The 23357-nt window shown below is 57.6% G+C and overlaps 6 protein-coding genes across 6 annotated transcripts; 3 read left to right on the top strand and 3 right to left on the bottom strand.

The window, feature by feature from the left end:
• Positions 1 to 1394: 1394 nt before the first annotated feature.
• Positions 1395 to 5182, top strand: B0T15DRAFT_507150 (uncharacterized protein; the record flags this gene model as incomplete). Its single annotated transcript, XM_062867630.1, has 7 exons — positions 1395 to 2731; positions 2801 to 2958; positions 3010 to 3929; positions 4109 to 4161; positions 4207 to 4510; positions 5033 to 5084; positions 5121 to 5182. 7 exons carry the CDS (start codon positions 1395 to 1397, stop codon positions 5180 to 5182), a joined length of 2886 nt encoding a protein of 961 aa, XP_062726257.1.
• Positions 5183 to 8036: 2854 nt separating this feature from the next.
• On the top strand, positions 8037 to 10000 carry B0T15DRAFT_547150 (uncharacterized protein; the record flags this gene model as incomplete). Its single annotated transcript, XM_062870170.1, has 3 exons — positions 8037 to 8628; positions 8701 to 9338; positions 9412 to 10000. The coding sequence occupies exons 1-3, from the start codon at positions 8194 to 8196 to the stop codon at positions 9998 to 10000; spliced, it is 1662 nt and encodes a 553-aa protein (XP_062726256.1). The 5' UTR covers positions 8037 to 8193.
• A 604-nt stretch (positions 10001 to 10604) lies between these two features.
• Positions 10605 to 13051, bottom strand: B0T15DRAFT_39278 (lysophospholipase catalytic domain-containing protein). Its single transcript, XM_062864658.1, has 2 exons — positions 13020 to 13051; positions 10605 to 12849 (listed from the first exon to the last, which is right to left on the bottom strand). The coding sequence occupies exon 2, from the start codon at positions 12727 to 12729 to the stop codon at positions 10756 to 10758; it is 1974 nt and encodes a 657-aa protein (XP_062726255.1). The 5' UTR covers positions 12730 to 12849; positions 13020 to 13051; the 3' UTR covers positions 10605 to 10755.
• A 1169-nt stretch (positions 13052 to 14220) lies between these two features.
• Positions 14221 to 17150, bottom strand: B0T15DRAFT_39226 (histidinol dehydrogenase-domain-containing protein). The gene is made up of 2 exons (XM_062864624.1): positions 14627 to 17150; positions 14221 to 14569 (listed from the first exon to the last, which is right to left on the bottom strand). Exons 1-2 carry the CDS (start codon positions 17028 to 17030, stop codon positions 14379 to 14381), a joined length of 2595 nt encoding a protein of 864 aa, XP_062726254.1. The 5' UTR covers positions 17031 to 17150; the 3' UTR covers positions 14221 to 14378.
• Positions 17151 to 17332: 182 nt separating this feature from the next.
• B0T15DRAFT_518621 (transcription initiation factor IID, 31kD subunit-domain-containing protein) lies at positions 17333 to 18789 on the top strand. Its single transcript, XM_062868377.1, has one exon. It carries the CDS (start codon positions 17677 to 17679, stop codon positions 18565 to 18567), a length of 891 nt encoding a protein of 296 aa, XP_062726253.1. The 5' UTR covers positions 17333 to 17676; the 3' UTR covers positions 18568 to 18789.
• Position 18790: 1 nt separating this feature from the next.
• B0T15DRAFT_39223 (Lipin/Ned1/Smp2-domain-containing protein) lies at positions 18791 to 21563 on the bottom strand. The gene is made up of 2 exons (XM_062864619.1): positions 20940 to 21563; positions 18791 to 20884 (listed from the first exon to the last, which is right to left on the bottom strand). The coding sequence occupies exons 1-2, from the start codon at positions 21400 to 21402 to the stop codon at positions 19014 to 19016; spliced, it is 2334 nt and encodes a 777-aa protein (XP_062726252.1). The 5' UTR covers positions 21403 to 21563; the 3' UTR covers positions 18791 to 19013.
• Between the last annotated feature and the right edge of the window lie 1794 nt (positions 21564 to 23357).

The following is a 23357-nucleotide window of genomic DNA, read 5'->3' as shown; positions in this document are numbered from 1 at the left end:
GGCAGGAGTGGTTATTTGGCCGCATTTGTCCGAGTCTCGGAGGCCGGCACACACAAGTGGGCCCACGGGATTCGGGTGTCGCATCGGAAGGCGGAGGAATAGTCGACCTCCGCTTATGCGCTAGAATTCACCGATTACCTACCTACGTACATACCCATGTGCATACAAATTTAGCTACGAGGGGCGTTGGTGAGTTTTCTGATTAGGTTCAGCCGATTTAAAGACAAGAGAATATCAACGATAAAGAAAAAGAAGAGAGAAGGGAGGGAAAGACAAAGGGAATTTCGCTGACCCGTCACGGTCGGACGAAGCAGGTGAGACAAAACGCCTGGCTAGAATTAGATTGCGGGGGAGCTTCCATCTCTGAGCTCTCCATTGACATTGGATTCCCATACCCAGCCAGGTTCAGCTGACTCAGTCCGTCTCTCATCACTGGGCAGTGTGCCATCTCATCCATTCAAGATCTAGTTACCCCGCCCGTGCGATAGGTAAGGTAGTGACAACGGCACCCACACATCTGAGGCAGCAGAATTTATTGCTGTGCCGCAATTGGCAGTCTGACATAGCAGAGTATGTACAGTACCATTACAACCTCCTCCGTATGCCCGCCCAACCACCACCTACAGGGGCAGTGCGCACCCAGCTGCATGTCAGATGGAAGATGCTGGTAGTGCGCGCATCATCGTGATGTGATGTCTGTATCTGCAGTTCGCACCCTACCTACATAAATAGGTATGTAGGTAGGTACCGCGCATAGCTGCATGTATTGTACCTAGTACTAGTGTAGTAAGCAGAAATGCGACGTCGTTGTCTTTCCTTTGAGGCGGACATCACCCGGCAGAATTCCCAGAGTGCTGCCCACTCTCCAGAAACGGCAGGTAACTGCTAACTAATGCACGCAGTAGCAATACACGGTAGCATCCGCAACGACGATACCCGCCGGATTTCGGCACGGCTGGGGCAGATTCCCCAGGTTGCCCTGCCTGCCTGCCCGCCGCCCTCATCTCCAGTGTGATTGTTTGCTGTGCTTTGTTCGGGATGGGCTAGGTAGTGTAGACGCCGGGCTATGGCCAGGGTCAAGGTCAAGGTCAAGGGTCTCGCGGAAGCTTACTGAGCCTTCTATGTACGATGCATGCTCCAAAACCTTGGCTTACCTTAGGTTTCAGATCACTCACGCTAACAGTCTCTTCTTGCGTGAGCGGGCTCAATTCTCTTCACCATCTTCTCTCGTTAATGTGCCGAGCGGAGCTAGTTGTGATCATTGGAGGGGCGCCCTTACCTAGCGTCGTAGCGCCTCTCGCCGACCTTGCTCCCGTTGCTTGCCGTGCTCTTCATGCTGCTCGTGCCATGGTGTTGTGTTGTCGACCGCCTCCTCTCAACATCCGCCGCTCGCCATGGCTGGTCAGGATTCCAATGAGCACTATTACCAACAGCGAGATGCCTCCGCCAACGACACTTTCCGCCCCTTGCCAACAATGATCCCCCGGAGGAAACCCGTGGGCGGCAGCGCGGATCCGGCCCCGGAAGTCGGCTACCCTCTACAACCGGCACGCACAGTGTCATCGCGGAGTCAGATGCCGCAGCGCATGGGCACTATCAGTAGCGGAGGGAAGTTCACCGTCTCACCTGCCAGCTCGATCCACGAGGACGAGGATGAGTATGGGGTGCCAACAGCACCATCACTACCCTCGCCCCAGCACTACCGGGACCCGGCACAAGCCCAGTCGCAGGCCAGTTGGGGTGGAGGTGGGATCGTCGATAGCCAGGCGGGACTGTGGAATCCCCAGCATGCAACCGCCATCGACGGCAATGTCCGAGCCGAGGTTCCTCGCCTGTGGCAGACGGAGCCGGATCCGAGCGAGATCCCTTACCCTGAGACTCCGCACTGGCGAGGAAGCCGCGAGCTGCAGGAGCTGTACGAGGCGCGGGCACGGGCGCAAAAGGCAAGTCGGGGGCCCGCCCGGACACCGCACAGGCCGGGGGCGGACCTGCCACCTGCATCCGTGCCGGTCTCCGTTTCCGTCCCGGCCCCGGCTCATGCGGCCGGGAACCAGGTTCCTCCGCTGCCCTCTGCAGCGCCGTCATGGCACAACCCGCAGCAGACGCAGCAGCCCAGAGGTAACGCACAGGGTGCGGGTAATAATGGCACCGCCCCGTTCATGCACTACGAAAACCTGGACTATTTCCTCCCGGCGCCCGACTCCGAGCCCAAGGATGAGTCGCAGATCGATGGCGCGGTTCCTCGAGCCGACACCTTCCCCGAAGTTATGGAGGGGATGAACCGGCCAACGGCGAGGCGGTCCTGGGACCGGCAGCGCAAGCGGCGGAGGAAGAAGATGGGCCCAGAAAATGGGGATGGAGGAGAGCACCGAGGCCGCGGGCGACAAGGAGGTTGCGGTGCGTGCTTCCGGTATTGCACACACTGGCTGCCCGAGATCATGTGGTGTCTCGTCAGCATTGCCTGTTTGGTGGTGATCGTTGCAGTGCTGAAGACGTACGATGGGCGAGGACTGACCGACTGGCCATTAACGGTTTCGCTCAACACGCTGGTGGCGTTTCTGGTTGCCATATGCGAAGTTGCAATGGCTGTACCCCTGGCCGAAGGGCTCTCGCAGCTGAAGTGGAACTCATTCGCCCGGGGCGAAAAGCCGCTCGCAGATTTCCAGACGTTCGAGGATGCAAAGCGCGGGCCCGCGGGGAGCGCCATGCTCCTCTGTAAGAGGAAGGGAAGGTGTGGCCAGACCCAATTCATACCCAAGGCCTCTCTTGTGGTCTGATGTCGCTGACCGGAACGGTGAAGGGCACTGGGCGTGGCTGCGGCCACGACGCTGCTAACGGGCTTCCTCGTCTCCCCACTGACCCAGGGCGCCATTAGCTACCCAACGCGGACCGTCGAAGCAGGAGGCGGCACGGCCACTGTCGCCCGGAGCGAATCCTACTCGCACCCGGCACCGTATGGTAAGTAAGACCCGCATACATCTCCCGCCGGGGCTGTAAACACTTAACCAGCAACCCGCCTATCAGAAACTCTGGACACGCGCGAGAAGCAAGCGATACAGTCAGGTATCTACCACGCAGTCGACGAGCAGCTGCCGGACCTGCAACCCGTCTGCAGCTCCGGCAACTGCGAATGGCGCAACTTCAGCTCGTTGGCCGTCTGCGGTGCCGTGGCCGACATATCCGACAGGCTCACCATCTCCAACCAAACCAGGGCACGGAGCCTGGGTATCTCGCTCGGTGTCGCCAATGACGAGCCAGCCCGCGAAGCCCGCCTCCCCAACGGCTTGTTTCTGGTCGGCAGCACCAGCACCTGCAACCTCAACATTTCTTGGCCGCACCCCTCTGCCAACGCCAGCGGGGATGCTGCGGTGGCAGACGGTCAAGAGAGTTTCCTCCCCGCTCGGACGAGCCTCGCCTTTTCGGACGAAGACGGCAGGGTGTCGAGTGCCATCGCAAACTTCTTCCTTGTCTACACCAACCAGACGGCCGAAGTAGCCCTCGGTTCGCAGCAGGGGGTGTTCCGCGCCGCAGAGGTCCTGCTGCACTTTTGCGTCAACACATACACCGTGTCAACGTCCCGTGGTCTGTCGATCACTAAGCTGGTCCATTCGTCCGCTCTTGCAGCCCAGGACACCCCCGTCGGCCTCCGGGATGCGTCCACGCGCTCCCGGCGCGTGATCTTGCGCGCGGCAAGCGACGTAGGCGTGTACTCGGTGAAGCGAGATGATGTGAAGCTCCTCAACGCCTACCTCCTATCGCTGTTCTCCGGCACGTACTCCTCTCGTTACGGAAGGACGATCGGCGGCGAGACGGCCACCAGCGAGGCCTTGGGGTTGTCCATGTTCCGCGGTGGACTTGACGCCGAGGCTATGCGGACTGTGATTAACAACCTGACAACGAACGTGGCAACCAGCCTGACCAACACGCAAGTGCTAGTTTCCCTTCGGTTTCCCGTAACCCCCTTTTTCTTTTCTTTTTCTTTAATCTCTTGCCACCCATCTCTTCAGCGGTTTCCACTAGATATCCGTTGGTTCTTAGCCCCTTGATATGTCTTTCTCTCATCTTAATTCTCCGTCTGGCGGTAACAGACACGACCTCATTTCCGTAGTTGGGGAGCCGAACTCCTCGGTGGCCAGAAACGACTCAGGGAGGCGTTACACAGTGAGGTGAAAAGGGGCGTAAAGCTGACTTGTAAACGTGCTTCAGAATCCGCGCCATGAGCTCCACTTCCGAGACCGGCACCGTGCTTGCAACCGAGAGTTACGTTCATGTCCAGTGGGCGTGGCTGTCGTTCTTAGCCATCCAAATAGCCCTCTCAGTCAGCTTCCTGCTGGGAATCATGGTCCAGACGGCCGTGTGGAACGTAAAGATCCTCAAGGGATCATCCGCAGCCGCGCTGCTTGCTATTCCCCCTGACGACAGGACATATCTGGAGGACCAAGAAAACATATTCCTGGACGAGTCCCGTGCTGCCAACACAGGAAGTCAAATGACTCGGAAGCTGCAGACCGTAACCTGCAGATTCAAGCCCGGGGAAAGGGGCTGGACATTAGGCTTAGTCAAGGGAGAAGATGGACCACTCCGTGGGGGGTTGAGTTGAATCTGTGTCTTGCCTGCTGTTAGCATACAATGTCATTGGCAATTGCAGTCTCAGTTGTTGTCACTTCGGTGTGGATGACACGTCAGTGTTGGGTGAAGGCCCGGATACTTGTCCCGCCCCCTATTCCGTTTTGTCGATAGTAGTGGCGCACCTACACTGAGTGACTGCTGCATAGCCCCCCCAGACCAGACTTTCTACTTTGTAATGACTCGCAATCATTGGCAATGGATCTTCAGATGAAGGGACTTTGGGACGGCGGCCAATGGCAGCGGGAAGAGCTCGATTGGTGGCCGGGTGTGGTTGCGCGCAATCTGCAACCTGTCGTGACATGCCACCGAGGGTGAAGAGCGACTGGCTCGTCGGTAGTTCTTCCATTGGCGCTGGCCGACAATGTACTGTCCAACTTCCCACTGCCTGAAAGTGCAGTTTTAGGTTCTCGCCGTCGTGTACCATTGGGTATCTGGATCGATTGCAACATGCATAGGTATGGCTTTTCCGGCCGGACAACTGGCATTGGCAGGAGCCAAGGCCTTCACCTGCTACGGGTTGGCTGCCAAATGCCTCACCCGCTCGCCGAAGTAAGGTGCGGGTTGCATGGGGTCAGGCCGCGGGATGGAAAGCTGACTGTAGCTTCTGGTTCTCCTCCACAAGATCCCTCGCTGTACTGCCGTGCCTTAGGTTGCGCTTCTGACAAGACGTGGACGTAGGCCAGACTATTTGTTCTTGCCCTCCCCATTCGATCGCGGTGCGGTTGGATACCTATGCACTGAGCATGCGAGGCTTGGGAATGTTCTGCTTTGAATGTGACGATGGGGTGGGCAGCTCTCCTTCTCCTGCTCCGTCTCCTTCTCACGCTCTTCCTCCATCTCCCTTGGTGCGGGCCGCACCGGTCAGCATGCGCGGCCGAGGTGTGTCAGCAAGGAATTGAATCGCAAGAGAGATCGGTGGTGCGGAGCAACTGAAAAGAAGCAATAATCTAGTAGTGCCGAAACGTCAATACAGGCTGATTGGCTCGCTCCGAGGTGTTTGGTAGCACAGGTATCAATGCATATGACAGCGTGGGGAAAGTGCACTTGAGGTGTTCTTCCCCGGTCGTCCACCATCTCCACATTGGCAACCGTTCCTGCCCGAACTGGCGAGAACGCGGGACACCCCGGGTCACTCCATGGCATGATGCATCCAGGCAACCCGCTGGCCCTGATAGGGCAGCAAAGGAGAACCTGGGAGTTGTGAATTGCAGCTTTCGGGTTTGCGATCCGCACATGGAGTGGGGTGGGTGATGAGGTGCTTCCCGGCTACGTGTCGGTGAACCATCGGGGTGTGGCTGCACAATAGCGCAACGGGAACCCAGCACGCCTAGGTCAAGAAACAGGGGCCGGCACGGATCGCGATCCATCCTGAGGGATAATGGGGTCTCGTTGCGTACGTCTGTATTTCGTACTCTGTATTCTGTGCACCCTGTCGTCTTCGTTGTTGAGTTAGGTCTCGGAACATGGCGAAACAGCGGCCACGAATGCTCCAGTGAGTGGTGTCAGGACCCTTGGCCGCGACACGGGAGAGGAGGAGGTTCCACGAAGGGCATCTTGGAGTCAAGGTTGGTGGAAGACGTTACTATACGTGCAGGAGGCGTCTCGCAGCTTTCAGACCTCGTCGTTCGGCGTGCGAGGGATGCAGCGCCGGAGGTCGATCAGGGACAGGCACAGATCCATTGTCGTAGATGCATCCGGCATCCCTCGGAGGCTGGGGACTCGACACCTCAAATGGTTGCCCAATGCAGACATCCATCGGAGTCTCATTTCCAGTTTCTGTTCGGTACCACCCCAGAGACTAAGGGTGCTCTGTCAAGGATTGTAACTCTTCGTTGTCGTGATGGAGGACACACATCAGGACAGCTACTGTGCACTACTACAAGTGCTACTAGTAGTGACTAGCCTACCGGATGGCCAATCGGAATGCCGGTTGCGTGAGGCTTCCATGCCAGAAGCAGCCGGGAAACCGGTCTGCCGCCAGCTCCGTTTGGTTCATATATATCCGTAAGGTCTGTTCACTCAGGGGTCACTTACGTAAAGGTCGAAAATCAGCTCCGAAACTTCGCTCGTCATAAACAAGCCAGCTGTTTCCGGGGTTAGGGTCCATACCGTGTGCAAAGGCCCAGGTTGGAGCGTGGGGGCATCCAATACGAATGGTGAATGTTACCCAAACGGTATGTTACGGTAGCATACGACGGTCAGCCACCCCCAAACTTACTGTAATTACACAGTTACCCCCACAAGCACCTGACGCTTGGCATCGTGAAGCTCCAGCTTCGAAGGTGTGGAAGGAGATGGGCAGACCAGATAACAAGTTACAACAAAGCCAAAGCTAATTGCCGTCGACCGCGGCAGAGGACGCATTACATCTACCTCAGGTAGGTAGGTACCGTCCCTTCCCTAATGCAAGGAGCAAAGATGAGCGCAGAAAAGGCCGGGGCGGGCAGCTCGGGAAAGAGGGGCGCCGGGATCAGATTCGAACTCCACTGGGTCGGTCTGCGGTGTAGGTATGCGATGGCAGGGTCCACGTGGTCTGCGGTATCTCGGGTTGAGTTGGGCCTTCCTCACCAACCCCAGCGGACTAATTAACTTTGGGCTTGACTGATTTGAGCCTCGAAGCGAGAGCCTACCGCGGGTGGGATCAATTCTAAAAGAGGAAGAAAAGGAGAAAAAAAAAGAAAAAAGAAAACCGCTCGAGGAGCCGGGGCGGGGGGCTGCAAGACAGACTCATGAATGCCTTGTTGCCCGCACTTAAAACGTTTATTTCCTCACCTCCCTCGTTCCCCGCGCTAATAAGGGCAAGACGTTGAAACTTGAAAGGCCATTCCGGGCCTCCACGCGCCTCTCATCACTTCTGCTACTGTTGTTGGTCGAGCAAAGCAAGCCATTGGGGTGCCGTGGCCCGTGTGACATCGATCGAGTCCTCGGTGCTTCCATCTTCCATCTCTCGACGTGCCTAACGGCCTTGATATTACCTTACCTTCTACGGTATTATGTACTTTGCATGATTTCCGTCCTTGATGCCCGCATCGCCTCGCTGGTGTCGTGTCTCAGCTCTGCCCCGTCTTCTCAAATTAGGTACTTACCGGCGTCTTTTTAACCGGCCATCTTGGGGCCTGCCCCAACGACTCGTCTCGCTCCGCTATTCCTCCGGAACTCGGCCACTCGGTCATACCCAGTCCACTCGCGGGACAGCATCCGGCGTGGCACATACATCGCTCCTCGAACCGCCAACATCCACTCCCCGCAGCTCCTGACCGTGCCCTCGGGTCTCGTGCCTGGCTGTTCACCGGCTCTCAACCTTGTGAGGGCACCGCTTGTCGGCAGGTCTGGCACAACTCCAGACCGTCCCCGCTCGGCTTTCAGCGCCGGTCCCAAACCCGCAAGCTCTCCACGCCGTGGACACGGCCGTGTGCAGGCGCAGGACCCGTGTCGAGCTTCCTATCTCAAGCGAGCGGGCAGTGGAAGCGGTTGGGGGGGCTATCTCGCGACTAGGGTTGTCATTTATTGACCATGGGATTTTGCTGCATCTGAGTAGATATCTCAGCCCGTGCTAGCTACAGGATGCATTCAGCCGTCAAGCTGGCTGAGGCGCCGCCTAACAACAGTGACGACCCTCGCTCTGTGCAACGACGCATTTCCCCGAGCCCCGAAAGCCGTGCCACCTCGAAGCCCACGCACAAGGAACATGGCTTGCAGCCCGAAGGCGCCTCTCCGCCGGTACGGAAGGACACCAGCTCGTCAATATCGACGGCGGCAACCGCCATGACTTCGGCCACTCTCGTCACCGACGAAACGCCTGGAACCCCCTACAGCGTGGCGTCGTCGCCCTCTTACCCCACCCAAGCCGTTTTCTCTGCGAAAGACGGGAGTGATGTGGGTCCGCAACGCCGTGCTAGCCGGCGCCGAACCGGGCCCCTGACGGCCGTCCAGCGGGAACGCGCGCACCTGATCCGCAAGATGGGCGCATGCCCGGACTGTCGGCGGAGGAGGGTTGCAGTAAGCCGAGCCCCCCTATCTCAACCCCGGCCCCAAGGCATGCGAACCTGCCAACTCACACAAAGCTTGTAGTGCCACCCGAACCATCACAACATGACGTGGGAGGAAGCCGCGAGACGGTTCAGATCTCACCAATCTTCGCCGCAAGGGCCCATTGGGTCCATGACTGGGCCACAACTCAGTCCGGCGCCACTGCACTCCAGAGCGGCATTCACGCCAGACCCTCGGGAAATGGACATAGACACCTCTCCCTCGCAGCAACACGTCCAGCCGGCCCTGAGTGAGGCACGCATCAGGACACCTCTGCCATCCGGCCCGCGCCTAGAGAAATCCGTCAACTTGCCGCCTCTGCCTGGCTTTGACACCTTCAGGGCGGATCTCCAGGGGAGCGCGGACCGGATTTTGGCAAATTCATTCCGCAGCCGCTACGCCCACGTCTCGGTTCTTCTGGTGCGGTGGCAGGACGACGACAGCCCTGAAGCCCATAGCGCCATCCAGGAACTGGCCAAGACGTTCCACGAGGATTACAACTACACCGTTCAGGTCAAGTCGATCCCAACAGCCTCAGATGAAGGCAGGACGTCCTGGCTGTGGCTGTCACAGGCAGTTGCCGACTTCATCACGGACCATAATCAGCGCGACTGCCTCAAAATATTCTACTATAGCGGGTACACTTACCTGAATGGCGACCGAGATACGGTTCTCGCGAGGTGAGTGCTGTGATTCCGTTTGACCCTCGCTTGCATCTTGCTTGTTGGCCCTAGGCTTACCCCTATCGACCAGCTCCAAACACGCTGACCCCGCGTCGGCCATCCGGTGGAGCGCCATCCAACCCTCGTTTGAGAACGCCCGCTCTGACGCGCTGCTCCTTATGGACTGCGCCTACTTCCCTTCGTACACGGCGACCCGGCGACAAGGCATGCTGGAATTGATTGCTGCCTCCGCCGGCGAGGACCACGCTGAGCTCCTTGGCAGGAGCGCCTTCACGCGTGCCCTGACAGACCAGCTCCGGACGCGGGCCGTCCAGCCGTTCAAGGAGCCCTTCTCGGCGGCCGAACTCCACTCTAAATTGCTTTCTCTGTATCCCAGAATGGTACGGGAACAGAACCCGGAGAGAGAGGTTATCGCTAGGTTTCCCACGCCGCTAATCATGCAGCTCTCTGGCGCGAAAACATTACCATCCATTCTGTTGGCCCCGCTGCGGAAAGGGGACGCCCCTGGTGCTGCTCATGTCGGGACGCAGATCAGTATAACGTTTCGATTGGTAGATGACGCTTTCAACACCGACAGCTGGGCCGAATGGCTCCGCTCGATGCCCGACGGGATTATGGAGGTGAGGGTAGACGGGCCCTACCGCAATACGTTTCAATGACAGCTGTGAGCAGCCGGTCTCTGTAAGGCGGCATTGCTAGGAAATGGTACACTGGCGAGTAGTGTCTCGCCGTCTCGGGCTGATGGTCACAGAATGCCTGCAACGTTTGTTCATCCGACTCGAAGAAGTCGTTTCCCCTCAGAGCTCTGCATCATCTCTTTTTCAGTCTTGTCATAATATTTTGCGTCTTGCATTCTGACGAAACTTACGAACATCTCCGACTGGAAATTTCCCTTCTTCTATCAAAAGGTGGTTCTGTTTCCGGTGGCGCTGGACGTACGATGATCATCAGTATGGAGGAACTTTCGAAGCAGGTTCTGGCGTGAGGAAGATGCTGTTCGGAAAACTATACCCCTTTTCCGTCTCCGGTCTTGCTCTGAAAAGCATTTGGTGTATGATCCAAAGCTGAGGCTCCAAGTCCCGTGAACACTTCATTTTCGCTGTACATTTGCATAGAGCAGTAGTGCTGTTCGCGTGTTCCTCTCTCCTCGTCATGCCATCTGGCGCCGAGACGACCCAAGAAGAAACAGGGCGGGAAATCAAGCAAAAAACAAAAAAGAAATCAAATGATCATGACATTGAGTACCCAGTCTAGTGGTATCCTTAACGCATCCCAATATCCTTTACAGAGCAGTACAGTGCCTGGCGGAAATCGCAAGAGATTCGCTGTCCTTGCCAAACTCGATGAGAAAATCAGAGAGATCCAGAAGCTTCAGCCTCATTACGACTTTCCAACGACCCCGCTCCCCCTTTTATTACAGAACGACCACTGCCGCAATCAACCCCATGAGCAACGCCCACACCGACCTCCCGCTCAGACCAACCACGGCCGCGGCTGACGGACTAGACGAGCTCCCATCGCCGATCTTGAACGTAGGCTGGTACTCGGCGCCGCCGCCCCCGCTGACCACGGCGGCGTTCGCAACCGTTGTCCCGTTCCAGCAGTACCGCTCAAAGCAGCTGGCGCAGGCAGCCGGCACCGAGGTGTTGGTCCTCGTCCAGCTGCGGCTCAGCACCGCACACGCGACGCACGTGGGCCATTGCTTGTCGAGTGTGCCGTTGCCCTGGGTGGCCGAGTCGTAGCCGTTGCGGATGATGGCGTTGCGCTGGGCGAGCGGGTAGCTGGGCGTGAAGGTCGTGACGTTGGACATGGCCGTGTAGGGCGCGTTGGGGACGTAGACGACCAGAGGAGGCGCGGTTTGTCCCGCCGAGAGCGTGAAGTTACTGACGTCGCAGCCGAAGAAGGTCGGGCGGCTGTTCAGGCCGAGCGAGATGAAGGTTGTGTCGTCCGGCACGGGCGGGAAGAGGGTGCCGTTGGCGATGTCGCCTTTGGTGCGGTCATAGCTGGCTCGCATGGCAGTGCCGTTCGGCCAAGAGAAGGTGGTATCGGCAGAGGAGTCGACGGCGAAGATGACGTCGACGGAGCGGAACGGCTGGATCAGGGGGTGCAGGGGAATGTTCTGCAGGTCCATGCCGCCGTCGACAAGGTCGAGCTCGACGGTGTTGGCGGCGGGGTTGGAGCCGTTGTTCCAGCCCAGGAAGGGGTTCGGGACGTACTGAGCGACATCGTCCTTCCCCGCGGAGAGGCCCTTGAGCAGGTCGGTGGCGGCGTCGAGGAGGAAGTCAGGCACGCCGTCCACGGAGCTGATGTTCTGGAGCAAAAAGGCGTTGAAGAGGGAGCTGCTGGTACCGAAGATGTAGCTGACAGAGTCGAAGCCGCGGACGCACTTGCCGTCGGACGGTACGACGCCGCCTGAGAAGTTGGAGGCGAGGTACTTTATCGGGGCAAAGCCGTAGGTGGTAGGGTCCCACGAGCCCATCTCGAAGGGGTTGAATTCGTAGACGGTCGCGTTCAGCGAAACCACGATGGTACCGGGAGCCCTACCATCGGCAACCAGGATTGGGAAGGGTGCCTGGGCGTTGGAGAAGGCGTCATCCTCTGCGATGCTGGAGAAAGTGTATGATGGCCCGCCTTCCGGCGCGTCAATCAGCTGATATGAGAGCGCTCGGCCCCAGTAATCGGTGATGGACGTCTCAAAGCCGGCATCCTTCTTCGCACTGACCTGATCGGCAACTTCATGCCAGTACCTAACTGTGTCAAAGATGCCGGGCAGATCAGGACCGGTGAAGATGGAGCTGTCGAACTTCCAGATGCTGCTGCCCTCACGGCCGTCGCGGAGCGTGGTGACAGTGGTGAAGTTGTTGGCATAAATGCTGCTAACCAACCAGCCACCGCCCGACAGGCCCGACAGGTAAGTGCTGGCCTGGAGAAGGCCGCCGATGCCACCGCTGCCCGTCGAGCCGGGGGTGCGACTGTCAGCAGCAGCCACGAAACCGGCGCCGTTCATCAGGGCTCGGTAGCCACCTCCGGAGACGGCGATGCCGATATTGGGCAGGTCCTTGACATCCGAGGCCACGCGCTTGATGTAGGCCTCGGCGTCGAAACCCTCGATGTTAGCCCGTTTCAGGAAGTCTATCATGGGATCAACAGTGTTCGGGCGACGCTTTGCGAGCCAGTCCGTCTCGCTCTTGGAGAGCGTGTTGGCGCGCCGGATAGTGGGCTTCTCGTTCGGGCACGGCACCTGAGCCGGGGCATAGCCGCCACTCGGCGCGTCGGAGCGCGCCCGCGGGCTGACAATCAAGCCATTGTTCGTGGCGGGTATCCTGATGGGCTCGGCGGACGTGAGAAGCTGGAGGAGGGTGAGCGGAAGAAGGGCGTGTAAATGCATGGCGATGTTTGCCGGCTCAGCGAGTCATGAAGAGTCTTGGACCGGCAGTCGAATAAGCGACTGATACCGTTGTATGAATCCCGGGGATGCGGGTTGCTTAAGAGCAAAATAGGATGGCTCCTCGTTGTTCTTCGATATGCGCTGATGGTTGATGTGCTGGCAAGCGGGATCACCGGAGATCCCGGGGGATGAGAAGCCCCGCAAGGAAACGGGGCTCAGCCAGTGCTTATGAGCGACCTGACAGCGTAATAACAATGTGGCGGCTCGCTGCGAGGAGCCAACAGTGCCACGGAGCTGCGTTTGGAACTGGAGGGTGGTGCTGGCTTGGGGGCGCCTGTTTTCATGAGTTTGGGATTAGGCGGCGGTCGGCTTGGGACGACCTGGCCGTGTTTGGATGAAACGAGACGCCCCGGAGGCCGCCGTTTTTTCGCGCCTTTTCCTTGAATATGATCATTGAATGTATATGTATTGTACATGCATGTATGCACATACATGCGCATCCTTTATTTTATTTTCTCGAGTCAGGGTCTCTCCAAGGGGCCTTATGCGTGCCGAGCACCCGAGGCTTTCAGACCTCCCTTATTAACTAGCGCTGATCGTTTCATGGTTTCTGCGGCCACTGCCCAGCTGGCCCGTGCGGTTTCAAAACGCTGGCTGCTGTTGCGTATCAGTTCATCCGGTCGCCTTGTGCGATGTCTTCATAGATGCGGATCCTGGAATTTCTCGCGACGGTAGTCAGAACTTCGGACTCGTCTGTTCGGACATGTGAGCGCCTTCCACACGGAAACTACGGACGATACCGCGCGATCTAGTTGAGCTAGTGTAGTGTAACGGGATGAAAGGATCGACCCGCAAAGTGCCTGTGGGCTGCGTTGGGGCTTGAGGCTTGGCGGGGCGGAATAACCGTACGGATTACTCCACATACATGCCGTACACGCATACAATACGCGGGTACACGTGTACGGAGGTAAGATTCGTGTGTTAATTCCCGTTGCATGTGGCTGTTGTGGGGTGACAGGTCCTACCCACCGGCATCTTCAATCCCAAAAATTCGGACCCTGGGATGACGTTGGAGTATTAAATCCGAGGCAGTCTTGACCCTTATATTAAGACATGCATCACAGCTGAGTCAAACACAAGGGCTGAAAAAGCATCCTCCACGCTGCTGTCTGATGCTGATTATCTTTGCCCTCGGAATGATAAGCTAGGATTCAAGGATCCGAGCCGTAGGTACGGAGTACCTAATTCTGTTTTGCTACAGGCATTGGGGGTCGCACATCGCTCTCATGCATCTGGAGGGCTTCATCCCACACCGCTTTGCAAAGTTCTTTGAAAGGCATCTTAAACACACGATCCGGCCACACTGGGAGTCTCACCGCCAGCTGGAAATACTAAAGAGTTGGGGGTACCGTAACAACTAACCGCCCCCGTCGGGTCCGTTGATCGTCAGCCATATTCATCACAACTTGATAGCAAGCCTGCCGCAAGGTGGTCCCAACACCCGGTCGCCAGGGTTACTGCTACGGTAACGCCCCCAAGTTTTGAAGTCTAGGTCGGAATTCGATGGGCCAACACGACAACAGAACGCAATTTCCATTTTATCAAGATCTCTCTTTTATACGGATATGGCTGGTGTAGGCAAATCAGTATCACCGATTCATGTGCTCCAGACGGATGCTGACAGCCCTCCTGTGGGCCTCGAGCTCTTCTACCTTGGCCAGCCGCATCACCGCCTCGCCAACATTGCGGAGACCATCGGCCGTCAAATTTGAGCTGGTGATATGCTTGACAAAGGACGCGAGGTTGACGCCTGAGTACTGTTTGGCGTAACCGTAGGTTGCTAGACATCATGTTAATACTAACAGGTTGCCAGTCAGCAACAAAGGAGAGAACTTACGCAGTGAGTGGTTGACACCAGCAGAGTAGTCGCCCACACTCTCTGGCGTCCATTCGCCGATAAACACACTTCCGGCATTCATGACCTTGTCCACGACCTTCTCGGCGTCCTTGAGCTGGAGAATCAAGTGCTCCGGGGCGTATTTGTTGCTGATCTCCATCGCCTCGTCCACCGTCTTGACGCGCACAGTAACCGAGTGGGCAATAGAGCCCCGGACAATGTCCACCCGAGGAAGCTCCATGGCCTGCCGGTGCAGCTCGTCCTCGATGGCTGCCAGCTGTGCATCGCTGAGATCCACGGCAATCAGAACCACCTGGCTGTCGACGCCGTGTTCTGCCTGGGACAGGAGATCCGAGGCGACGAACGCCGGGTTGGCGTCCTTGTCAGCGATGACCAAGACCTCGGACGGACCAGCCGGCATGTCGATGCCGACGCCCGCGTTAGTGTCATTGCTGACATACATCTTGGCCGCAGTGACGAACTGGTTACCAGGGCCCAAGATCTTGTCTACCTTAGTCACGCTCTCCGTGCCATATGCCATGGCAGCAACTGCCTGCGCGCCGCCAGCCAGGACGATTGACTCTGCGCCTACCTTGTGGGCGACGTAGACAATCTCGGGCGTGATAGTGCCGTCTGACCGCGGGGGTGACGCAATGACGATCTTCTTGCAACCGGCAACCATGGCGGGGACACCAAGCATGAGAGCCGTGCTGGGAAGCACCGCTGTGCCTCCGGGGACATACAGACCGACAGCTTCGATGGGCCGTGAAAAGCGGCTGCAAACGACACCAGGCATGGTCTCGACCTTCAGGGGCTTTTCCTCCCTTTGAGCCGCGTGGAACTTGCGGATGTTCTCGAAGGACACGTCGATTGCCTTGACGGTTTCGGCAGGTAGCTGCATGAGTGCCTCAGGGAAGGGTGCTCTAAGAACGGGCGATGTCAGAGAAGTGGCCTTCTCGAACTTGTGGGTGTACGCGAGAACCGCCTTGTCGCCATTCTTCCGAACGTCGTCGATGATGGGAGCGACGATCTTCATGATGGCTTCCGAGGACTTTTGTGACGGCCGCTTCAGAGCGTCGTCGAGCTCCTGCGGCGTCGCCTTAGTCGTGTCGTATACTTTCATCGTGATCTTCTCAGGAGCGGCCTCTTTGGGTGTCTCGTTTACTGCTGGGGCAGATGGTGCAGCACTTGCAGCAGGTTTGATGCCCTCCTTTTCTGCCCACTTCCCCTTAGCGTCCCCTGTCCTCCGCTTGACCTTGAAGCTCTTGGCGTCGAGGTTCTTTTCAATGTCGGCCAGTGTCACACCGGCGCTCACGGCCCGTGTCAAGGCGAAGTAAATGAGGTCAGCCGCCTCAAAGGCAACCTCCTCGGGCGTCTTGGCGTCGCAGAGTTCTTCGGCCTCCTCCATGATCTTGGCCCGCAGAAGTTTCTCATCCGCGAAGAGGCGGGCCGTGTAAGAGCCCGGCGGCGCTGACTGTTTCCTTGACACAAGCGTCTTCTCCAGTTTGGCGATGCCCTTTAGGTCGCCAAAGCATCCTGATTGCTCCAGGTGGCAAAAACGCCCCTTTTGCCTGACGACGAACTTGAGCGCATCGTTGTCACAGTCCAGCGATATCCGTACCAGTTCCTGCGTGTCGCCCGACGTTGCCCCCTTGTACCACAGCCCGCGCTTCCGACTCTGATATACACCCGTGCGGGTCTTGAGGGCCTCCCCAATACTCTCTTCGCTGCTATACACGAGACCCAAGGCTGTGTCGTTCTCGTCGACAACGACGGTGGGAACTAGGCCATCCGGACGGTCAGACTTCCAGGTAGCCGCGAGGATCTTGGATACCGCTAGCTTTCCCGCCTCCTCTTTGCTTGCCAACCCCGTCGAGGGCAGAATCGGGATGGCATTGCACTGTGCGGCAGTGCCAATGAAGCGCTCAAGATCGGTTCCGGGAACAGGCTTAATGAAGAAGGGGGTGATCTTTTTCGTTTTGGCCTCTTCGATGAACTGGGCGACGTCGGCAGATGTCTGATCGAAGCCAGACACGAGCAAGCCGTGCTCGCTGGAAGAAGCCAGTTGGTCCGTGCTGCTGCCGTCTACGACAGCGGCAACACGGGGAGCAAATTCGGCGAAATCGGGCAGCTGTTCGGGGCGGACGAAAACCTTGCGAGCACCGGCGTCGAGGAGGGAAACGATATCATCTCGGTTCTCAAGGCGCCTGACGTCGAAGTAGGCCTGGAATTCCGTGTTGTGGCGCCCCAAGAAGCGCAAGATTTTGTCGAGAGTTTGGGGAGCAACCTCAAAGAAGACGCAGCCAAGACATGATACTTCGTCGCGATTGAGACCCTCCTCGCCTCCGAGGCCAGGAGGGACAGTGACACTGACAAGGAACGGGATCGGCAGCGTTGTCTCCATAATTGCAGCGTAACGAGGACACGATGAGAAAAGAGGGCCGCGCAACTACGGTGCTGAACCGGTTGGTTATGAGTCTTTTCTATTCACATCGCCGAGCATGAACAGCGGGGAGTCATCGCAAGTTTCTCGGGAGACCAGTCCTGTATCGGCACCCACTCTCGCGGTCCCAAGGTGGGGTGGGCATTGCCCCTCCATTCGTTGCGTCCCTGCCTCCCTGACTGCCCGCCCTTGTTCTGCACATCAGATCAGGAAATTCTTTTCTGGCGTGGTCTGAAATAAGCGGTGGTCAATGCGCTCGAACTTCCATCTCCATCGGATCATCAAGAATCCGACGCAGAGACCAGGCTGGTGGGGCCCGCCATGAACCTTGGCATTTCCAGGTCCGCAACTTCGCATGTGTCGGGCGCTGGAATCGCGTCTCTAATCCATCCGCCTTCATCTTTTACCGACCACACGCTATCAACGATTCCTGAGTACAACTAAGCCGCATCGACAACGTGGACGAACACATTTTGACCGAGCTCTGAAGTCTCGCTGGTAATTTGTGAGCTTAGCAGAAGAAGCCATCAGGATAATTCGGCGCATCGTAGTCAACTTCCACCGGGACGAGTCACCCACTATCAATCTTAGTTCGGCAACCGTCACCATGTCCGCCACCGGCGCGGCAGCAGCTCAAACCAACGGCGCGCCGGCGCCATCAACTTCGCAATCAGTTTCATTTAGTCAACAACCTCAACCAGCCCAATCACAAGCAAACGCCCCTCCCTCCCAAATCCAACCCAACTCGCAGCTGGCATCCCAGAACCAGCTCCAACAACAGCAACAACCAACAACGACGACAGCAACGCAGTCAACCACGGCGCCGCGCCCCCGCGATGCTCGTACGATTGAGCTGCTCCTCACTGCGCAAGGGGTAACCTCCTTCGAGCAGCGCGTGCCGCTGCTGCTGCTGGACTTCGCCTACCGGCACACGGCCTCCATCCTCTCGGACGCGCTGCACCTGTCGGCCGACCCGTACACATCACACGCGGGAGCGCGCCCCAGCGCGGCGTCGGGCGCGGCGCCCGTCAACGTCGGCGAGGCGACCATCAGCTCCAACGCCGTGCAGCTGGCGATCGCGAGCCGGCTTGGGTTCCAGTTCCGCGGTGGTGCGGGTGGTGGGACCGGGGGCACTGGTGGCGGGGGGGCGAGTAAGGACTGGATGATGGAGTTGGCGAGGGAGAAGAATAAGGTTGCGTTGCCGAGGGTGTTACCAAGCGAGTGGGGGGTACGGTTGCCGAGCGAGAGGTTTGTGTTGAGTGGGGTCTCCTGGGGCTTGAGGGATGTTTGGGCCGGCCAGGAAGGGTTAGAAGAGAGCAGTGAGGAAGACGAGGACCAGGACGACGAGATGATGGTTGATGGACCTGGTGCAGGGAGGGCAGCCGATGCCATGGACGTCGAGACGGAGGATGTCGGTGGGGATGGGGTGGAAGGGGGTACAATTGGTGACGTGTTTGGGGATGAGGGTATGGAGGACGAGGATATGACCGAGGCGTGAGCTGGCTGTCACATGCTAGAAAAGAGACACGGTACGGCGGAGTTGAGGATCGGGACTTCTCCAAATCGGACTGTACACTGGAGATACGTTTCCTCTGGTAGCATGGAAGGAGTTCGGGAGTTTTCATGGGCCTTACGATATGGATCTGGTACCAGGGCGTGGTAGGATCAGACTTCACTTTCCTGATACCTAGATAATCTTGTCAGTTGCGGAAGGCGTACACCCAGATTTCCTCAATTAGAATGATCCAAAGCAGTGGAGATATACACCTCTAGCTATACCAACAACCATGAAAATCCCTTGCGCCGCGCTATGCGATATGCGGTCAAACATCATCTCCAGTACCGTGTCCTTGCCGATCTATGGCCCCATCGAATATCCTATAGTGTGCGCCAGCCCTCTCAGTGCTGTAGGTCCCTTGTTGAAGCGGTTCTATAGTCGGACTATCATCTGTTGTCCACCTTCAAGTTTTTCACTCCCGTGATCAGCTCAGCGCTTAGATCATGCGTTGCGCTTCCCTGCATCTCAAGCCCAGAGTCGCCGACAGGTACGGGGGTCGATTCCCGGTCTAATCTTTCTTCCTCTTCTTCTTCTTCTTCTTCTTCCTCCTCCTCCTCCACTACGTCGTCTTCTTGGTCTTCTTCGCCCAATTCCTCCTCTTCATCATCAGCATACTCGTCCTCAGCCATGGACCGCATCAGCCGCTCCTCGTCGTAGCTCTCGCCCATCGCGCTCCCCTCGCCGTAGTCATCTGCAGAGTCCCGAGAGATGTAGCTGTCCCCGAGGCCCTCGCCCGCTTCCTCGTCGTCTTCCTCGGCATATTGGCTATCGTTGTCGTCATCATGCCCATCGTCCTCACCCTCGGTATCACTCGCGGAAAACTCGTCGAGCTCAAGCGGGTTGTCGCGCCAGTACTTGAAGTCCGTGAAATCCTCACCGCCCCCCTTCACAAGAGTGTCGACGGGCGGGAAGTAGTGATCGACTACCTCGGTCATGTTGACATAGCTGAGCTTCATCTTGTTGAGACTCAATAGGTCCAGCGACACCTCGGCGTTAGAGTTGATAGTGAAGATGCGAGTTCGGGGAACGTCGACGGTCCGGTACGAGATCTGGTCAGTGAAGCGGTTGCCAAAGCCAGCGTAGAAGGGGGATCGGTCCGGCCCGTAGAGACTGCGAATGTCTCGTAGAGTCGACATCTTGAAGATGTGGGGCTTGCGCAGATAGACCTCGCGACGCAGCGCTGCCAATGTCCGGTCCGGGGACAGGATCGTGGGCCCTCGTGGGAGACGATACCCGTCCTGCACGATTCCGGCGAGGTAGGCCCGCGTGGTGTCCGCCTGTCCGACGGACCGACTCGTCAGGTACATGATGTTGTACCCGTTGGCCACGATATCGCTGTACAGCTTCGCGACACCCGCATGCGTCCAGTCCCGCCCAATCATGTTCAGCACGTGGCCGAGGGCGTCGGATTTGGTGATGGTCCCGTCTATGTCCGAGATAACCACGGGGGTCTCATGCCTCCACAGGTACATGTACGCCTGGCAGGTTGCTCGGTTCACCGTGAAGCTCATGGAGTTCTCCCCTGCTTTCAAGTTCAATGCCTTCAGTTGGTCGCTAGTCAGCCGCAACGTCTTGGCATAATTCCGGTTGGGATCGCCGGCCGCTGGAGACCCCGGTGAGCTGGGAGGCGTCTGCAGGGCCATCTGGCCAAGGTCTGACTCGGTCCTCCTATGGCTTGTCGTGATTGGAGAAGCCGTGGCATCGCTGCTGTCGCTCTGGTAGCCCGGATCAGACACGGCATCCATGTCCTTGCCGTGCGAACCACGCAGTTGCGCTTCAGTCACCCTCTTCATTGCCGCATCCTTCGCCTCCTCGCTGTGGTAGATCCAGAGGTTCCCACGTTCGTCGACACCGAAGAGAGCGCCAATATCGTAGTTGCCGTCTAGCTCTTCCGACAACACCTTCCGAGCAAGGACCTCTGCCCTAAGGGCGTCCTCCTCGCTACCCTTGAACCCAGTCATGTCCAACATCAAATCTCCTGTTTCAGTAACGTGCGTTGGGATGTTGACGGCGGACAGTTCTTTGGATATACTCATCGCCCGCTGCATAGCCTCAGCGGGCGTCAACGGGGGTGGGCTGTGCGAGCGCTCAGAGTACATAAGACTGTCGCCTTGGCTTGAGCCGTGGTCGCTGGGGGGCGGCTTCCGCGCTGCGTAAGGGAGGATGACATCGCTGTGAGGGCGTGGCGGGGAACCATCGGCAGAGGACGGCACTCTCCGGGAAAGCTCCGGAGAGGTTGACCTCGGGGTGAGCAGCCCTGTATGTTTCGTCAGCGGGGAAGTCTCAGTTATGCAGCTCAGACGTCTGCGTACCGTCTTGCCGGATGGAATGAAGAATTGTAGGGGTTGGCCGGTGGAAGCTCGACGACCGGGCCTTCCCTTCGGTGTCGTCAAGAACAAGCGATTCGGGCTCCTGCAGCGCTGGTTGCCCGCTCTGTTGCGGGTCCAGAGGGGGGCTCGAAGCGGGCGACACCAAGGGTGACGTCTGCAGGCTTTTGGGAATCGTGTCGCTCGTCTCGAACACAAAGAAGGCTTCTCCGCCCTCGCCGAGCTTCATGGAGTAGGGCTGCTTAACCCCGTTGACCTTGAACTCGACCTTCTTCTCGTACGGACGCAGGAGCGAGAACTTGCCGAAGCGCACATGGAACGGAGAACAAGCCAGGGTGCCATCTTCGCGTTCAACAACGATCACGTCGATAGCCCCGCTGAGGGTGGCTGGGTTGATTGAATTCCATGCCGTGGACACCGAATCGCTGAGGTTCCTGACGTACTGCATCTTATGCGACGACCCGATTACCGAATGGTTCTTTCCCACCTTCGAGGGCCTGCAACGAGCTTGTGGCCAGGAAGGAGAATCAAATTTGTATTTGCCTGCTGCTTGCTAGGGTGTGGACCGAGGCACGAGATATCAATGGAGCCGCCACGCCGAGACTCGTGTTTCCGGCGACCGGGTCCGGAGTACGGTCTGCTTCAGTGCGATGCGCTGAAACAGGCGGAGGAATGTGAGCGAGCTGAAATGAGCAGTACGTTTTCGCTAAGTTCAATCCGTGGGCAACGACAAGATTGCAGACCGACAGTGTCGAGAGCTTGAGTTTCAGTCACCTTATACGCTTGTGAACGACAGGAAGGTAATCGGGAGCGGCCGAAGGAGGGGCACAACGAAAATTGGGCAGCCGGAATCTGACACATGCGCGGCCGCTGTAACTTTCGCAGTGGGCTTTATGGTCGACGAAACGAGCGAAACCTAAGGTATCTGTCACACACCGTGTCCGGCAGGCTGCGAATAGAACGAGGAAATCATGGTGCTGCGGTGTAAGACGTCGTCGGCATCTTAAAGAAGTTAAAGAGCCCCCCCAGCAGCGTCGGGACAATCACGAGGCGCCTCAACAAACACCGAGAACCCCATCAGTCACCCGCGCTTCGCCGAACCGGGGCCTTTCGAAAATACAAAACTAGTACTTTCTCCCCCACCAATCTCACACCGCATTTTACCCGAACTTGATATTGAACTGGGTATCTCCAAAGTCCCTGCTGAGCAGGCCCTAGGATTCTGGCCCTTGTTGAGAGCCCTGGACCCCTCGCTGATGTCATACCGTTACAGTACCGTACTGTACGACTACTGATGCTGAGTCGTTGGACAGGCAGAACACGGCAGACCACAGGTGGTGAGATGTCTAACAGTATCCGTTCCATGCTGAGATGCTGGACATCAATATGATTTCGCTCATTAGGTACCTCGTACTGAGACTTGATTCCGATGCAGGCCGAACAAAAGGCGCGCCCGCATTGGGGCAACTGATCAGGAAGTTAGTGATTGGAATGTGTTGCTTGTTGGCGATCCAGGGGCAGTTCGGACGGCGAAAACGTAAACCAACGGCTGGTGGACAGCCGCAAGGCACCTGACCACGCTGGACGCAACTCTAGCCGCTTTGGAGTTAGGTATCTGCCTGGATAACCTGGAAGCTATCCCTTCGCACTGGGGACCTCCGTTTGAGCGTGACTCGAATTTCTACACTACCAGGAGATGGGACTGGGGATCCCAACAGAACGAAAAAGTGCTTCGCTTGGCGCCGGTAATATATGTACGTACAGTACTACTGTGTTACACACCAGCATGCTGGCCGCGGGACCCGACAGCGGCTTCGGGATACCATCCTTCAATCGGTTACCGTCGGTGGCCCATGGACTGAGGCTAGAAAGCAGACACCTCTCTGTGCTGCTTCCTGATCGAACATTTGCTTACCTCGTTGAATGGCTTCTAGATGAGACGGCCAAGTGCTAGGGTTCTCGCAGTCGCAACCGGACAAGGTGCAGTAACTACTAGTACCAGATGCCTCTCAGTTCGCCTTCCGTTTCGTAGATTAGGAACGGAACTTCCTATGCCACAGCAATCTCACTCATCTCGGCCATCTGCAGCTGAATGCAGCCTCAACATAGAACCTTGAAGGCACAGGAGGGTCCGGAAGCACTACCGTGGCACTGGACGGACAGAAACTACAAGTGGCATCGCGGCCTTGCGAGACAGTATCCCAGGTGCGTAACAAGGTAAGGTTGATCCGTGAAGCTCACAGATATGGCTTTGTTATTCCATGTTTTTGTGGGCACAACTTGAAGCTCGACAAGTTACAACGTGGACAACTTGAACGTCGATCACCTGCTAGAACTGCAATGATGCTCAGGTGACACGATCGAGGGGACTGGCCCTCTTGAGGATCTCGAATCTCGAGGTTG

This window comes from Chaetomium strumarium (assembly GCF_033439665.1).
Source record: "Chaetomium strumarium strain CBS 333.67 chromosome Unknown B0T15scaffold_1, whole genome shotgun sequence".
NCBI lineage: Eukaryota > Fungi > Ascomycota > Sordariomycetes > Sordariales > Chaetomiaceae > Chaetomium > Chaetomium strumarium.
The sequence above is the reverse complement of the archived record's forward strand: the minus strand, read 5'-3'. Positions and strand labels throughout refer to the sequence as shown.